Genomic DNA, 17,117 nt, shown 5'->3' on the forward strand with positions numbered 1-17,117 from the left:
TTCTTCACTTAGGCCTAAGAAACTTCTGATCTTTTTTCTTAAAGACCACTGTTCCTCCTTCGGTGCTCAACCTGAATCGATTCACCGAGGATTCTCTCCTTCGACATGCCCAGTTCGTGGTGGAACAAGTCGAGAGTTATGATGAGGCTGGGGACAGCGATGAGCAGCCCATCTTCCTGACCCCCTGCATGAGAGACCTGATCAAGTTGGCGGGGGTCACCCTGGGAAAAAGGTGAGGCCGCAGCGGGAGGAAGACGGAGGACCTGAGGGCCAAGCGCTCTTCCAGGCCGCTCACACTGGGGACCTCTCTCCCAGGCGCGCTGAAAGACGTCAGACCATCAGTCATTCCGCCAAGGAGAAGGACCGAGGCCCCACGAAAGCGACCACCACCAAGCTGGTCTACCAGATCTTCGACACGTTCTTCGCAGAGCAAATCGAAAAGGATGATCGAGAAGACAAGGAGAACGCCTTCAAACGCCGGCGCTGTGGCGTCTGCGAGGTGACCTCCGCGGCCGGGCGCCCCACGCCAGCTGAGCAACGTCTTCCCCTTTCTGGCCTGAGACACTCACTGTTCAGATGTGACCCCTAAAACGAAAGCTGGGAGAAAGTTGGTGATGTGGGGGGACGTGCATGCCCCATGGGACGGGTGTGTAGGACAGCTGTTGAAACAGGTGTTTTCGGGCACTTGGCTGTGAATGCCACTGTCACAAAGGAGGCTGGCCTCCTGGGTAGCATTGGCTCTGCCTGCATCTCAGTGTATAAAGGCCGTGGGAGTGACTACCCCACAGAGACACTGTCCCCCGGGGGGAGGACACCCACCCAGGAGCCCACCTGCCTTATGCTGTCTTTCCTGGGAAAGCGGGGACTCTGTCCAACTTAGATTTGAGGCCTTTCTGTGGACTTTTAATATATTTTTACTTCACTCTGGAGGACTTAATCCCCCTACTCCTATGACCCAGAGACCACATATATTTTGGTGTCTATTATTTGGCTTATTTTGAATGAGAACTTAAGTGCAAAAATACCGCAGCTGCTTTCAGAACCGCCCTGTCCACTGTCCACTGGATTCAGAGCTTTTCCTTTTGTCTTCAGTGCTAACCCTTAACAGGAATTTGTATGTCCTCGCCATTCTTGCTTTGGTTTTACTGTTGTTTTTAATCTAACGTGTGTATCCAAGCTTAAAAAACAATGTCTGTAAACATACATAGCTGATATCTTTCATAATCGGGTTATGTGTTGACATAGGTAGGTCTAGTTCATTTACTGTGACTGTTCCATAGTACTTCGTTATACGACGGTCCCGACTTCACTCTCGGTGATGGGTGACTTCCGAGCTTATAAGGCATGCTGCGGCAGCACCCTTGAATGAGGCCTCTGTGACTGCCCTACTTAGAAGCACTGTTGCCAGGCTGTGGGTTATATACTTAACTTTAATTTAGAAAACTGCTCTCCAAAGTGGTTCACCAACCGAAACCTTTTGGGCAGTGCGAATTTCCCACACCACATGTCCAACTTTTTAACCTTTTCCAATCAGGAGGGTATGAGTGGTATCTATATGTTCCTGACTCTCATTTCCTATACTTCTAATGAGGCTAAATATACAATTTCTAAAAATTGTAATTTGCCAAAAAACTGGTTACTGACTGTTACTAATGGCCGTTTGATTTTCCTTTTTGAATGTCCTTCAGGTTTGCCAGCAGCCCGAGTGTGGAAAGTGTAAAGCCTGTAAGGATATGGTGAAATTTGGTGGTAGCGGACGGAGCAAACAGGCTTGCCAAGAGAGGAGGTAGGCTTGGCTGACACTTCTTCTGGTAGCAGGGGCTGGTGCCCTGTGTGTGGGACGGCTGGTTTGAAATGTGCAGAGCAGGCAGCTTTGTCTTTGTCTAGCGTCGTCACCAGGCCTGTCCCTGTTATCTTACTCCAACAACCCCATTCAGTTTTACTTACAAAAGGGGCCTCGCTTATGTAAGTAACTTTGTAGGTGTCCCAATATGGCCATGAAGGAGGCGGATGACGACGAAGAAGTGGATGACAATATCCCAGAGGTGCCATCGCCCAAAAAAATGCATCAGGGAAAGAAAAAGAAACAGAACAAGAACCGGATCTCTTGGATTGGAGAAGCCGTTAAGGTAATCTGGAGCGGGCTTCGTCGCTTCTGCCCTCCTGAGAAGCGTGTTGTCTCCTGTTCTCGCCACCCAGCCTCTTCAGCAGCCTGAATCCCGCTCGCTTGTCTCTTGAGAGGAGCGGGGTTGGCTGCGAGGCCGAGGCTCATGGCCACGCACCAGAAATGTGTTTTTGCTTGTGTGCCAAAAGACTCGGTTTCTCTAAGGTTCCAAGATGGGTATTTGACACAGTTCTAAGGGTGTCAGGCTGCTTCCTCTCCAAGCTTGTTTGAAGAGAGTTGTCGACACCCCCTCTGGCCTGGGAGTGGGTGTCTTTGAGGCACTAGCAGATTGCCTCTTGGTCATACTATCTAAGAATGACCTCCCCACCTAAGGCTCAGTTTCTTTCCTAAAGCTGGAGAGTGAATGTTCTCAGCGCTGCTTCCTTGATGTCCAGAGCCAAGGGCATGGTCGGTTCATTGAGCAAGTGTGAGATCTCCCTCTGCTGCCGTTTGCTGCTCCAGGCCTGGGCATGACTCAACCCCTGCCCTGTGGTGCTGATGGTGGGGACAGGAGGGCAGGCCTCCCACTTCTAAGCAGGCGGGGGAAGAGCTGCAGGGGCGCTGGGGCTGCGGAGGCTTTCCTGAGGAGGCGACATCTGAACTGAGGCCCAGAAGGCAGGAGAGGAGCTGCCCCACGAAGATCTGGTGCAGAAGCAGGGCAGAAGGCCTGGGGTGGGAGAAGAGAGGCCTGTGGCTGCGGGAGGAGCCGGGGGTGGGATGCGGTTTTAAGACCATGGTGAAGAGCTAGCAGCGGTGCTGTAACCTTGAATGCTGGAAGCGGATTCCCTGCAGACACGTAAGGGCGCAGCTGACAGGAGAGGAACATGAGTGCCCTTTGCTATAGGCTTCCAGCCTGGGGAGGTGGATGTTCTCTGTAGGAGCCAGGCTGGAATGACTCATGACTTCTTCACGAAATCGTTATGGCTTATACCTTTGTATAAAGTCACAAGGACACCATGCAGGTGAAGCCTAGGGTGCACCCTCAGACCCATCCCCACCTGAAATCCACTGTCTTTGTTTTCAGACTGATGGCAAGAAGACTTTCTATAAGAAGGTATGCATTGACTCAGAAACCCTAGAAGTGGGGGACTGTGTCTCTGTTATTCCAGATGACTCCTCAAAACCACTGTACTTGGCAAGGTGTGTATCTTTCCCCTTGCTGGACTTCAGAACACACTTCCTCTTGAACAGCAGCAGCAACTCTGTCCTAGACGGAACTGAAAAGAAAAATATTCCCTAAGTAGACGTGAAGCAGATCAATTTGGAACTTTCTTCCTCCTGCTCTTCTGATTCCAGGGTCACGGCGTTGTGGGAAGATAGCAGCCAAGGGCAAATGTTTCATGCCCATTGGTTCTGTGCCGGCACAGACACGGTTCTTGGGGCCACATCGGACCCCCTGGAGCTGTTCCTGGTAGACGAGTGTGAGGACATGCAGCTGTCATACATTCATAGCAAGGTGACAGTCGTCTATAAAGCTCCATCGGAAAACTGGGCCTTGGAGGTGAGTGCCCGGCGCCTGTCGCGTGCCGCTCTCTCACTGGGTGGGCTCATGCCTGACAGCGTCCCTGTCCCCAAAGGGAGGCATGGACCCCGAGGCCCTGATGGCGGAGGACGATGGGAAGACCTATTTCTACCAGCTGTGGTACGACCAAGACTACGCAAGATTTGAGTCCCCTCCAAACACCCAGCCAACAGAGGACAACAAGTACAAGTGAGTGTAGGGGCTGGGCCCTGGCGCTGTCCCTTCTCGGGGAGGACAATGTGCTTTTGTGAGTCCCTCTAGCTTTTTACAAACTTCTGTCTGCTGGGTTTGTTTCCCTGGCACCGTCTGCTTGTTTCTTTGCTAACTGCAGACCAGTCTGGCTGTGTGGCGATGGTTTTAGGTGTATGGACAGCCTGGTGCTGAGTTACCTTGACGAGAAGCTCTCGTGTCCAGGAGCAGGGTTTATGGTTCCATTTCCAGCCTTTGTGAATGTTCCTCAGCGTCTGGACCACAGATTTCACATGTTTTCTTTCATTTCTTAGGTATCTTCTCTCATAAGTGAGATCTTTGGTTCCATTTTATTCTAACTGGTAGGTGACTACCCTTAGGGAGTCTTGGCTTTTTATTTATTTTTTTTAAATGTTAAATGCCTACACCTTCCTTTCTAATCTCTGTGCCTCACTTGTTTTGACTGAACGTGGCGCTGGTGCCTCCATAGCAGCGGTGGGATAAAGTCTGGGAGGGCTCTCTAGATGCCTCTGGTGTTTTCCAATCGGCCTGCTCTGCCTTTTGACTTGATCTCCATGTTGAAAGCGGTCTCCAATCCTCCTTTAAGGAATAATGCTGAACTTGATCAAATACCTCGTTAGCCTTTATCAAGATAATAGTATGAGCCTCCTCTGACATTTTGAGTTTCTACCTGAACCACTGTATTCTTGCTCCTGGCATATTTCTCACCATACTCTACATTCTGTTTGTTGATGTCTTAGGTTTTTACAGCGAATACTCAAAAGTGGTATTGGCTTGACATTTTCTTGTGTTGTATATATCTCTGGGCTTTGGTCCCAAATAAGAGTTTTCAAAGTGTGAACATAAAGTATAGGAAAGCCAGTTCCTTTAAACATCTGCAGATGTTTTTTCTTGGTCATCAGTCTCTGGGTTAAGCCAGCAACTGCTGCTGCAGTCACTACCTGCCACCTCAGGGCCTTTGGTTGTTTGTCCTTCACTCCTTCAGGTTCTGCGCATGCTGTGCCCGTCTGGCTGAAATAAGGCAAAAGGAATTTCCCAGGGTCATGGAGCAGCTCGAGGACCTGGACGGCCGGGTTCTTTACAGCTCAGCCACCAAGGATGGCAGCCAGTATCGAGTGGGTGACGGCGTGTACCTCCTTCCCGAGGCCTTCACATTCAAGTGAGTGTCCCCGTGGCTCAGTACAGGGTTGGCTTTGGAATGTCCCCGGCCCTGCACTCCAGTACCAGCTGCTGCCTGAGCCAGCACACTGGCTGGCATCTGTGGTGATCAGACAGTGTCCAGCTGTCCAGTGCAGAGCGACTGCAGTTCCGTTGCAGAGTGAAGCTGTGAGTCTGTGAAAGAAGTCAGAGAGAGCACCAGAGTCAGTGGTAAGCCCACCCAGCTCTGCCTCTGACCAGCTTGTGAGGCTTGGGCCGGAGACCCCCTCCTCTCGGTCCCAACTGGTCTGATGGGGACCGAGAGGAGGATCTCGCCTACCAGGCCCGTAGGATTGAGTGAGTTAAAAGAGGTGCTTAGCGTGTTTCCCAGAAAAGAAGATTGGGTCTTATATTAATTTTTGCTCCAAAAGATGCATTCGGGCTTATGTTCAGGGGATGTCATCCTGAAAAATCACGCTAGGGCTTGTTTTCCAGTTAGATCTTGTTTTCGGGGAAACACGGTAGCACAGTGCCTGGCTTAGAGTAAAGACTGAATGAATGTGACCTAATTCCTGATAACGGGAAATGCAACAAAAGACTTCTTTGCATATCAGAGAGCTGAGGCTCTTCAGAGAAAAATCAAAGCCACAGATAATTTTCCACACTATCCATTCTTTTTCCATTCTGAGAACTGGTACATGGTTGGCGTAACAACCAACATTTTCCCAATTTAGTTCAGTTTCTCGGCTTGCAATTCCATTTTCCTGGAGTCCCAGTTGGAACCCAGCCCCCAACCACAGTTCAGTTATGACGAATTACAAACACGGAAAGCAGGGTCCTTTCAACCTGGCGGTGTGTACGTCACCCCCTCTACCACTGATTGTCCTTGGCATGAAGTGGGGCTGCCTGGAGTGCTGTTTCCCAGGTGCTCCCGGTGTAGCAGGAGTGTCAGCACAGGTGCTGTCACCTTATGAGCCCGTCAGACCATGAAGGGAGCCTGGTGGGTAGGAAGTGCGGCTGCCGCCTTCCTAATGGCAGTCGTCAGAGAATGCAGCCCAGCCACCTTGGCAGCCAATCAGATGACTGACTTCATCACAGTGGGGCCAAATTCGGTTTGCCCAGACTGCCAGTCTCTTGTCCCTGCCTTCTCCAGTATCACCTCGAGGTCAGGAGACTGTGGGTTACACCGTGGTAATAACCCTAACCGCAGAAGTTTGCTTCTTCCCTGTACTGTGTCCGTCACGGTTCAGTAGGGAACTTGGCCTGTTATGTCATTCAGGGACCTGGGCTGACAGACTTGTCACCCTCTCAAAAGCTGCCAGTCTCTGAGGCAAGGGAAAGCATGCTAGAGGCTCTCCTGGCAGTTACATGCTCTCCCCACCCTTAGAAGTGCTTGTGCTTCACTTGTCACACTCAGTGAGCACTCAGTGAGTCATATCCTAGGAAGCTCACTCCTGCCGTGTAGCGGGGAGCTGGGAATAGTCGAACAACCCAGCACCTACCATGGCTAGCAGGGCATAGACGGGACAATGCTCGTTTTAAACAGTGGGCCAGATTTCATCTTGCTCTAAGTCTTTTCTAAGGGTACTTAGCGGCACTAATTTGTGAGGTGTTTGAATTTAAATGGCATCGTCACTGGCCGGTCGTGCTGAACTGCCTCCCTATTTTAAGGTTGAATGTTGAGTTACATGTAACGTATGCTTCTGCGCAGCATCAAGCTGTCTAGTCCCGTGAAACGCCCACGGAAGGAGCCTGTGGATGAAGATCTGTACCCGGAACACTACCGGAAATACTCTGACTACATCAAAGGCAGCAACCTGGACGCCCCTGAGCCATACCGAATTGGCCGCATCAAAGAGATCTTCTGTGTCAAGAAGTGCAACGGCAGGCCCAATGAGACGGACATCAAGATCAGAGTGAACAAGTTCTACAGGTCAGCGAGGGCTCTGCTCCCCCAGGAGACTGCAGACTCTTCCTGAAGGCTCTGTCTGAAAGGGGGTGTAACATAGCACACCCAGTGATGTTTTAAGAGTTAGGTAGAGGTAGCTGTTTTTCGAAGTTTCTGATTACCTGGTGAGTGCTGACAGTGACTCGAATGTTTCATAGCTTTGCTTTTAAAGCAACTGAGTTCTCTCTCGCATAGAAATCCATAAGCTGTGACAAAGGCAGGGGGGGAGTGTCCTGGGCTCTTCCGAGCCACCCACAAGAATCTCGAGTTATATTTATGGCTGTCTGCGTTCGCCCCTCCCCCTCTGCCCTCCCTGCTTTCATCTTCCTGTTTCTCCCAGCCCTGCCTTTGTGTCCTGGGGTTTGTCTCTGTCTACACTTCCCCCAAGGTCTTGTCTGTGCCTAGTCTGTTTTTGGGACCCTAGTCACTGGTAGGGGTTAGGAGCTAACCTGAAACTAAGCCATACAGATAGTTATGACATTGCTTCACTCTTGGCCAACATGTATTAGACTTTCTTGAAGTTTTGTAATAATCAGTTGTAACAGTGGGAAAGAAAGGAGAAGTCTGGCTGGCATAGGCGAGAGAAGGAAGCTCTAGACATGCTTCCTCACAGGAGGCAGGCAGCTGCTGTCTTGACACAGGGCCGGTCTGTTTGGGCTGCAGTGGGGGCACAAAGAGCAAGCAAACCATTTAACAAACTCTGAGGTCTGATGTTCAGTTATGTGTAACGTTTGCTTCTCTGCGGCATCGAGCTGTCTAGTCCGGTGAGACGCCCACAGAAGGAGCATTTGTTGCAAAGAATCCTACTCAGTTTGTAGTGTTTAGTGCCAGCTAAGGGGCACAGTAATCAAGCTGAGCTAATTGGGGGCGGGGTCAAGGTCTCTACCCATGGATTCTCTGAGCACCTCCAGGAATGCGGTGCCCTTGAATCCTTGCCTGCTCACGGCGAGAGAGAAATGCTAACACAGACCCCTCTGCGCACAGGCCAGAGAACACGCACAAGTCCACACCGGCCAGTTACCACGCAGACATCAACCTGCTGTACTGGAGCGACGAGGAGGCAGTGGTGGACTTCAAGGCCGTGCAGGGCCGCTGCACCGTGGAGTACGGGGAGGACCTCCCCGGGTGCCTGCAGGACTTCTCAGCCGGAGGCCCGGACCGCTTCTACTTCCTGGAGGTGCTGCTCTGGGCTCCCTGGAGGGCGGGGCTCGGGGCCACCTCACAGCCCCTGAGAGAGCAGTGTAAAAAGCACAGATAAGAAGTGTAATAGTTGAGTGTCCTAAGGTAACTAAAATTTACTTAAAGACTAGACTGACTGGTGCCTTAGGGTGAGTTAGGGATAGGAGCTCCTTCCCCAGGGAAACAGCCCTGCCTCTCGGTCCCCCGGCCAGGTGTCTGCATCCAGGCCAGGGCCACACACCATGCAGGGGGGCCTGGTTATCAAGAGACGATCTAAGACTCTGTTGACTAAGCTAATAATTGCTTTTACATTGTCTGATTGTGGCTTTTCTGTGTTGGTTTGTCTTAGTATGACATGTGCCTGTGTCTCCCCGGGTTCTAGTGTGGAGAGCCTCATCAGACCGTGTGGTCTGTTGGTGTAACACTTTTGCCTATTTTTAGAATGAGCAGTTCAGGCACTTATAACAGCAGGAATCTCAGTGTCAGTCACATAAAATATTTGTATTAATAGAATGCTTTTTCCTTATTTTTCGTTTGAAGTATAGTAAAATCCAAGTACTTTCATTGGTGACTAATTGCTTATGACCATAATCAGGGAGAAATGAAGTGGATCTTTATCAAATTAACTTGTTAGAGAGGGGACCAGTGTATTTCTGTGCCAGACTGTTGTGGTTCTTCCCTTCTCAGGCCTATAATGCCAAGAGTAAAAGCTTTGAAGATCCTCCCAACCATGCCCGTAGCCCTGGAAATAAAGGGAAAGGAAAGGGAAAAGGTATGTCATTACTCCATGGGGTTCTTTTCAAGTCCATCTTCTAAAACTCGGGATACTTAAGATCAGTATAAAAGAACAGCCTCTAATGTTACTTCATTCTCTGTGTTAACAACTCAAAAGGAGGCCGTCTCTGAATCAGTAAGGTGTTTGAAGAAAGCAAGTCATGGCTCTGATTTGATTTGTGGCCTGTCTCCTCCAGGGAAAGGCAGGGCAAAGTCTCAGACACGTGAGCCAAGCGAACCTGAGGCGGAAATTCCGCTCCCGAAACTGCGGACCCTGGATGTGTTTTCTGGCTGTGGGGGATTGTCGGAAGGATTCCACCAAGCAGGTAAAGGCCAGGAGGTTTTCTGTCTGCCCAGCTAGTAAAACCAGACCAGGCCCATTCTGTCGGGAATAGCTTTCTGGTTCCGGCCATTTTTCTGACTCGAAAGCCTCATTCCACAAGGTTCAAAGCTCGTCTTTGTCTCTGTATTCTCCAGGCATCTCAGAAACGCTGTGGGCCATTGAGATGTGGGACCCCGCAGCCCAGGCATTTCGGCTGAACAATCCTGGGTCCACGGTGTTCACGGAGGACTGCAACGTCCTGCTGAAGCTGGTCATGGCCGGGGAGGTGACCAACTCCCGTGGCCAGAAGCTGCCTCAAAAAGGAGATGTGGAGATGCTGTGCGGCGGGCCTCCCTGCCAAGGCTTCAGCGGCATGAACCGCTTCAATTCTCGTACCTACTCCAAGTTCAAGAACTCTCTGGTGGTCTCCTTCCTCAGGTGAATGGAGCAGAGGCCCCTCTGTGTTCAGTGCCGCCTGTGGGTGACTGGACAGCCAGCCCTGGGGCTGCTGCACTAGCCGTGCTGGGGAGCAGTAAGTGCTTTAGCTTTCGCTGCTGCTGGAGGCCATCTGCTGAGGTGAGACCCCAGCCTTTGCCTTCAGGAAGTTCGCGGCTCACTTTCCACTGGGGAGAAACCTCAAGAGTTGGGAGGTGCAACTTCTCCACAGCCAAACGTCGAGCATTCAGGAATGGCTTTTGGTAGAGTAAGTCTTCTCTTACCTCACGCTTATTCTTACGGTCTCTACCGCCTCCCACAGCTACTGTGACTACTACCGGCCGCGGTACTTCCTCCTGGAGAACGTCAGAAACTTTGTCTCCTTCAAGCGTTCTATGGTCCTGAAGCTCACGCTCCGCTGCCTGGTCCGCATGGGCTATCAGTGCACCTTTGGCGTGTTGCAGGTGGGGCTCCCAGGGAACGGGGCGGAGCTGGGAGGATGGACATGGACCGGAGGGGGTCAGTGTTCCCTGGACCGCAGCACTATCCACAGCTAGAAGTCAGGCTCCAAGGGACAGGCCTTAGGGTGGAGCCCTGCGGTGCTGGCGAGGGCGGGGCGACGGCCTCTGTGAAGCTCTCCACGTTTAGATCTGAAAGCTCAGAGCCGGTGTTCCAGCAAGTCCACCTTCTCCAGAGCTGTACCTCGTGTGCCTGAGGAGGGGCCAAGTGCAAGGGGGTTCTCCACGGAGGGGTGGGTAAGGCCTGGTTGGCAGAACGACACACAGACCAAACTGTTACAGGGTAAAAGGCAAGTGTGTCCTCTGCGAAAGTACGTGCATACAGACACCTAGAGAAGGTGGGGACGGGGGTTCGCACTGCAGGTGGCTACCAGTGTCTTTATCTGCAGGGGTGGCCCCAGGGTAGTCGGCCTTACCTGTAAACAGCCACACTGTGTGTACCCATTCAGGAATTGCTGGCATAACTAACACTGAAACAACTATTACATGGGAGGGGAGGTTGGCTGCAAAGCCATCTGTGAGCGAGCGAGTGCTGAGCCGCATGGCTCCCCAGTTCAGCCTCTGCTATCTCAGGCTCACTGGTCAAGCCTGCTTGGCTGCTGTTTTCTCTGTCCCTGTGAACACGGGCTGCCAGCTCGGCGCTGGGCTCCCTGGCATCTCCTCTGGCCTCCTCCCCATGCATGCTGAGACACAGGGCCCCTTGCAGTGCTCTCTAAAGTGCTGGCTGGATCCCCAATAGGGTTCATTCCATTTTCTCCACTGGCTGCCACATGGAATCTGTGTTCTTTCATCTGGTCCCACTTGGTCTTGTCAGGAGTAAACCTGCTGGGTTAATTAGGGGTTCTCCAGGGGAGCTCTACACCAGCCAGCCTCTCCATAAAGTGGGGTGCCTCTTACCCTGGTCCTTGATTCCTCAGTCGGAGGTGCCCGTTGACCCGTGTGTGTGACTCTCCCTTGCACAGGCGGGTCAGTATGGCGTGGCCCAGACACGGCGGCGGGCCATTATCCTGGCCGCGGCCCCTGGGGAGAAGCTGCCCCTGTTCCCAGAGCCACTGCATGTATTTGCGCCCCGGGCCTGCCAGCTGAGTGTCGTCGTGGATGACAAGAAGTTTGTCAGCAACATCACCAGGTAGGAGTCCCTGCTCGCCCCGCTGTGTCACAAGCTTGTGAGCGTTATCCTGGGAGGTTTGGCATTGGCACTGCCACCTCCGGCCTCGAGTTGTGACCGCCGAGTAAGCACTGCATACAGGGCAGTGGCCAGATGCTTGGCTGTGTCATGAGCAAAGCCCACACAGGCCCATCCCCTTCCCTGACGGAGTCTCAGAAGAATGCTGCCTGACCTCAGGCGGCCCTTTGACTTCTGAGTTGTGTGGTCCTCTCTGGAGAGGACAGTACCAGCAGTCAGGAGATGGCAGCTATGACTCAAGAAACAGTGGCGGTATGCGTTCCCCGAGGTGTGACTGCCATGCTCCATGCAGGCTGAGCTCAGGCCCGTTCCGAACCATCACTGTGCGTGACACCATGTCCGACCTCCCTGAGATCCGGAATGGAGCTTCAGCGCTGGAGATCTCGTACAACGGGGAGCCTCAGTCCTGGTTCCAGAGGCAGCTCCGGGGCTCACAGTACCAGCCCATCCTCAGGGACCACATCTGTAAGGTAACTGCCGTCAGAGGGGGCCTTCTTCCAGCTGCCTCATGGGAACACGGACCTACAGAAAGCCCAGCTGGGTTCAGGGTGGGAAGCAGGATCTGACCCCAGCCTCCCTCCAGCTCTTCTGCTCTTGGCCCCTGACCCAAACCACTGTCATCTCGACTGGGTCCCAGCCTTGCCCCCTCACTGCCTCCTGCTTCTCTTCTTGCCCCAATACCTATGCCCTCCACAGTGGTCTGCAGTCGTGTAAAGCATCGATCAGAGTGTCTGCTCTTCCTGGAATAGGCCTGGAGTGGTGTGTGCTCACTGCCCCCTCGGCCTGACCTCTGTCGCCACTCCTGTTTTCTGCGTGTTGTCCCAAATGTGCCAAACCTGGCCCTTTGTGCCCCCTGCTCCCCACTCCTCACACTGTGCAGGGCTCAGCTCCGATGTCCTCCCCACGCTGGCCCTAAGCCATCCCTCACCTCTTCCGCCCACATTATTCTACATCCCTGCTCTGTCTTCATGGCACCTGTGTAACCCCTGAGCCGTCCATTTGGGGGATTGTCAGCCCCTTGGGGGTTCTTGGTCCTTGTGGTCCCACAACAGATGCTCCGATGCTCCCTGAGTTCGGTGACAGCTGGGCCCTGCTGCCCTCTTTCAGGACATGAGCGCGTTGGTGGCCGCCCGCATGCGGCACATCCCCCTGGCGCCGGGCTCAGACTGGCGCGACCTGCCCAACATCGAGGTGCGGCTGTCCGACGGCACCATGACCAGGAAACTGCGGTACACCTACCACGACAGGAAGAATGGCTGCAGTAGCACCGGGGCCCTCCGCGGGGTCTGCTCCTGCGTGGAAGGTGGGACCTGTTTGTGCCCTCCGTGCGGCTTCCCTCCAGTTTATTGGGAAACGCCTGCCCCCTCAGGTTCTAATCCCCCCATAGCTGTCCAGGGGGCTCGGGGACGGGGCACTGCTTCTTGGGGTTTCCCACCAGGAGATACTGGGAGCTGGCACTCAGGACCCAGAAGCCCTGGGCAGGGCACACATGCCGAGCCTGGGTGACTGCAGTAAATAGTGTGAAAGCACGAGTGGTAAAAGCGGTGCCTGCGGACTGTCAGCTCCGCACGCTGTGGGTACCTTCCCGGGCTGCCCTCCTGTTCTGTGACGGCGGCCTCACTGCAGCCCTCTCCCAGCAGGCAAAGCCTGTGACTCCACGGCCAGACAGTTCAACACACTCATCCCCTGGTGCTTGCCCCACACCGGGAACAGGCACAACCACTGGGCTGGCCTCTACGGACGGCTCGAGTGGGACGGCTTCTTCAGCACGACCGTCACCAACCCTGAGCCCATGGGCAAGCAGGTGGGTCAGAGGACCGGGGGCAGGCCTGGGAGGGGACAAAGGCACAGCTGCCCCTGCTCAGCTCCTGCCTCAGTGCTGATGGACACAGGCCTACAGAACGGCCGAGTCCTCAGGCCAGATCTGCCCAGGGCGCAGTTTCCATCCCTTCACACCCACCTTGCCTCTTGCCCGTAGGGTCGCGTGCTCCACCCTGAGCAGCACCGTGTGGTGAGTGTGCGGGAGTGCGCCCGCTCCCAGGGATTCCCGGACACCTATAGGCTGTTCGGCAACATCCTGGACAAGCACCGGCAGGTCAGTGGAGTGGAGCCGCCTGGTTCTCCGGCCTTGAGGAGGGCCTGGTGGGGGGAGGCCCCTCTGCCCTGACCGGGGTGGAGCGTTTTCGGCAGGGAGCACAGCTCACATGGTCACTTCTGAGGGGGTCTGACTGGCCTCAGCACTACCCCAGAGGCACCCTTCCAGAGGAAGGAGGGTCCCTGTCTCTCGGCCCAGAGTGCTTATGGGTTAGGATGAGTCACTAAGCCTGTTGGCTGCCAGTTACAGCTCTGAGGCAGATTTATCCCTCAGAGGGATAAAGCTTCCAACGCAGTGCATGTTGTTTCCCCCAAAATAAGACCTAACCGGAAAATAAGCCCTAGTGTGATTTTTCAGGATGACATCTGATCATAAGCCCTAATGTGTCTTTTGGAGCAAAAATTAATATAAGACCCAGTGTTATTTTCGGGGAAACACGATAAATACACAGTGGTGAAAATTCACTATTGCTAAGGGTAGAGATGAATCGACAATTCCTCACTGATTTTCAGGGTGTTGGTTTGGCTTCTTAAATGAGTGTATTTCCATCCCAGCAATGCACGCATATGGCTTAAAACGCCCACAGTGCCTGGGGTTGTATCAGCAGCCTCGTATTTCACACTTTCCCCCCCCAGTCCTGTTCTCTGGAAGCAGCCACTCAGCTGGAAGAGAAGCATGTGGCTTCTAGGTCTTTGAGTTTTTCTAAAGCCCTGAAAGGCCCCTTCTCTGTGGGTGGTTCTTGACACCGTGGTGTTTGGAGTGGGAGGATAGCCCGATTGGCAGGTCCGAGGCCATCGTGCTGCAAGGGCTTCCAGGACCCATGTGAGCATGAGGCCAGGGGCCCAATGTCCCATCCTTGTGCTGGCGGGAGCGGGGCGCTGACCCCAGCTGGGCCAAACCAGGCATCGGCCTCCTTCACTTCTGCAGGTGGGTAACGCCGTGCCGCCGCCCCTGGCCAAGGCCATTGGCTTGGAGATCAAGCGCTGTATGTTGGCCAAAGCTCGAGAGAGTGCCTCAGGTATGGTGAAGGTGGTGGGCCGGGTCCAGCCAGGGTATAACAGTAGGCTCTGGGACTCCACGTCACGCACCCTCCCCGGTGTCCTCCCTCTCTCTGTGGGCTGCTGTGAGATGGGGGGAGTCACACGTGTGGAGTGCTTAGAACAGCCAGGTACCTGGCACACAGTGGGCGTGCGGTCGGGTCCCCGCTCTTTCCCCTGTCCTGCCGAGCAAGCCTGCCTTGGCCTCTAATCTAGGCAGTCTGGAAATTTCTAGGGGACACCTTTGAGCAGCACTCAGTCTCCCTGAATGTTCATTCAGAGCTGCTGCAGGTTCTTTTACGGTCAGCCGTTAACACCGATGCCTGGCGTGAAGGTAGTTCCCGACCTTGTGTGTGTGAGCCTGTGTGGTGTGCCGTCGTGTGCGCTCCCAGCAATGACGTGCCTTTCTCTTTCTCTTCAGTTAAAACCAAGGAGGAGAAAACTACCAAGGACTAGTTTCGCCCTCCTGTCGCCCTTGTTTCTGGCACCAGGGATCCCCAACATGCACTGATGTTGTATTTTTAACTTTGAAATCTGTCAGTTCTAATGTGTTGTACACGGTGTTTGTGGCCTTGGCTGACATGAAGCTGTTCTGTAAGGTTTGCTTATCAACTAATGACTTAGTGGTCAAATTGTGCAGTACTTTGTGCATTCTGGATTTTAAAAGTTTTTTATTATGCATTGTATCAAATCTACCACTGTATGAGTGGAAATTAAGACTTTATGTAGTTTTTATATGTTGCAATATTTCTTCAAATAAATCTCTCCTATAAATCACCCTGGGTGGTGACTCGTGACTTATGAGGGGCTTCTGGCTGAGGCTGGGTGAGAATGGGCTCCTCAGTGCTAAAGGTGGCTGACCCTACAGAGGCATTTGTCTGAAGTCAGATCTCTCCATGTGTCCCGTGTGTGTTTGTGGGTGGGGGTCCACTTGTGTGACTCAGTTCTGACCAATGAGATGCAAGTGGAACTTGATAGTGTGGCTTCCAGGAAAGCATTTTAACTAAGCCTCTTAGTTGGCCTTCCCCATGGCCTTGCAGCCCGTTGGAGTGCTCTGTGATGCCTGGCCGTGCAGCAGCCCTCTTGTGACCATGAGAACAGAAGCCCCTTGCAGTGGATGGTGGGGCAAAGACAGAGGAGTTAGTCGGAGCCCTGGCCTGCACCTCCTGACAAAACCCTTCTTTGCTTAAGACTGTTAGGTGGGTTTTCTGTGCCTTGAGCCTAATTCAATCCTACTGACATCTAAGATGAACAGACCTTTGCTTTGGTTTATCTTTGGCAAAGGACTTGCTATAAAATGCCAACAAAGCAGAAGCAGACAAAACAGCATCAGTCACCAACACTCACGACCCAGAGGTTAGTTAAGTAACACCTGCCCTGCCACCTGCACACGTACGTCCATGAGTCGGGCACTCAGGGGCACTTCAACCCTCTTTCCACTCAGCGAGCCCAGGTGTGTTAGTCACAAGACTCAAGGACTAAATATAATTCCAATGCACCACTTACTAAGTTCCTTCCTCGGTGATGTAGTGTTTGCCTCTCTTTGCCGTGATAAACTGCTGCATCGAACATCCTGTACTTCTCTCCATTACCTCCAGGGAAATCTCAAGAGGTCCCGGGATCATCAAGCATAAAAGTTTTCAGACTTCCGTTTCAGATCGTGTGGCTGACCCACCCCTCTGGAGAGGCTTTAGCACTGCCATCTCCAACGGCACAAACTTTCTTGCAGCCTGCCCTGGCTTTTGCTTCTTTAGTCCTTAACGCAATAGTGAAAGTCTTGTTAACATTTTTTAGGAATGACTCGACACTTCCATGTGTCTGGTGACCACTGGAGTTTGTTCCTTCTCTCTGTGGTGACACACGACTTAGTCTTCACTGGGAGCTATTTGGGCATTAGATTTCTACCACTGATGTGTTACTTTCATCTTGAGTCATCACATCATTGCCAGATTGAAATTTTATTCGTAGGGGTTATATTTGTCTGCTTTTGGTTTTCGGAGCCTATTTAGGAAGGCCTTCCCTGCCCCCAGATCATAAGCTTATGGTTTCTTCCATATTTTTATGACATCTCATTTTAACATGTGGCTCACTTTTGGAAGGACGAAAACAGGCACCTTGGTTTATGTAGTTTTTGAACAGGTAACAAATGCATACAGCAAACGTAAATAGCTTGATATGGTATCTGGAAAAATTCCCCCATCAGATTTTATTTTTTAGCTTTACCAGCTTTTTTTTTTTAAACTAAAAACTCATTAAAAAGTATTGTGAGGGCAGCTGGATGGCTCAGTTGGTTGGAGCGCGAGCTCTCACCAACAAGGTTCAATTCCTGCATGGGATGGTGGGCTGCGCCCCCTGCAACTAAAGATTGAAAAATGGCAACTGGACTTGGAGCTGAGCTGCGCCCTCCACAAGCAGATTGAAGGACAACGACTTAGAGCTGATGGGCCCTGGAGAAACACACTGTCCCCCAATATTCCCCAATAAAAAATGTTTTAAAAAAATGTATTGTGAGTAGAGTGAAAAGTAGACTTTCTTCTGCATTGCAGGCATCTTGAATCTTTGTCTCCTTCCAAAGTCATTCTTTGAGTAC

At 52.5% G+C, this 17,117-nt stretch overlaps 1 protein-coding gene across 11 annotated transcripts in view; it reads left to right on the forward strand.

Annotated features, from left to right (window-relative positions):
- Positions 1 to 15,304, forward strand: part of DNMT1 (DNA methyltransferase 1) — a 38,390-nt gene extending 23,086 nt beyond the window's left edge. For 5 of the 11 annotated variants that reach the window (XM_081075926.1, XM_081075935.1, XM_081075930.1 and 2 more), the window contains exons 20-39: positions 45 to 232; positions 316 to 499; positions 1,689 to 1,786; positions 1,982 to 2,129; positions 3,189 to 3,304; positions 3,461 to 3,665; positions 3,742 to 3,875; positions 4,882 to 5,055; positions 6,745 to 6,966; positions 7,966 to 8,158; positions 8,848 to 8,932; positions 9,132 to 9,260; positions 9,412 to 9,694; positions 10,014 to 10,155; positions 11,172 to 11,338; positions 11,688 to 11,865; positions 12,503 to 12,698; positions 13,033 to 13,199; positions 13,374 to 13,490; positions 14,418 to 14,867. In XM_081075926.1, the coding sequence (XP_080932052.1) occupies positions 45 to 232; positions 316 to 499; positions 1,689 to 1,786; positions 1,982 to 2,129; positions 3,189 to 3,304; positions 3,461 to 3,665; positions 3,742 to 3,875; positions 4,882 to 5,055; positions 6,745 to 6,966; positions 7,966 to 8,158; positions 8,848 to 8,932; positions 9,132 to 9,260; positions 9,412 to 9,694; positions 10,014 to 10,155; positions 11,172 to 11,338; positions 11,688 to 11,865; positions 12,503 to 12,698; positions 13,033 to 13,199; positions 13,374 to 13,490; positions 14,418 to 14,738 (3,447 nt within the window). In that variant the 3' untranslated portion in view covers positions 14,739 to 14,867. Of the gene's footprint in view, positions 1 to 44; positions 233 to 315; positions 500 to 1,688; positions 1,787 to 1,981; positions 2,130 to 3,188; positions 3,305 to 3,460; positions 3,666 to 3,741; positions 3,876 to 4,881; positions 5,056 to 6,744; positions 6,967 to 7,965; positions 8,159 to 8,847; positions 8,933 to 9,131; positions 9,261 to 9,411; positions 9,695 to 10,013; positions 10,156 to 11,171; positions 11,339 to 11,687; positions 11,866 to 12,502; positions 12,699 to 13,032; positions 13,200 to 13,373; positions 13,491 to 14,417; positions 14,868 to 14,948 lie in introns of those variants that run through there. The other 6 variants (XM_081075932.1, XM_081075936.1, XM_081075927.1 and 3 more) reach the window with 5 other exon arrangements.
- The last annotated feature ends 1,813 nt before the right edge of the window (positions 15,305 to 17,117 follow it).

This window comes from Rhinolophus hipposideros (genome assembly GCF_964194185.1).
Source record: "Rhinolophus hipposideros genome assembly, chromosome: 16".
In the NCBI taxonomy this organism is placed as follows: Eukaryota; Metazoa; Chordata; class Mammalia; order Chiroptera; family Rhinolophidae; genus Rhinolophus; species Rhinolophus hipposideros.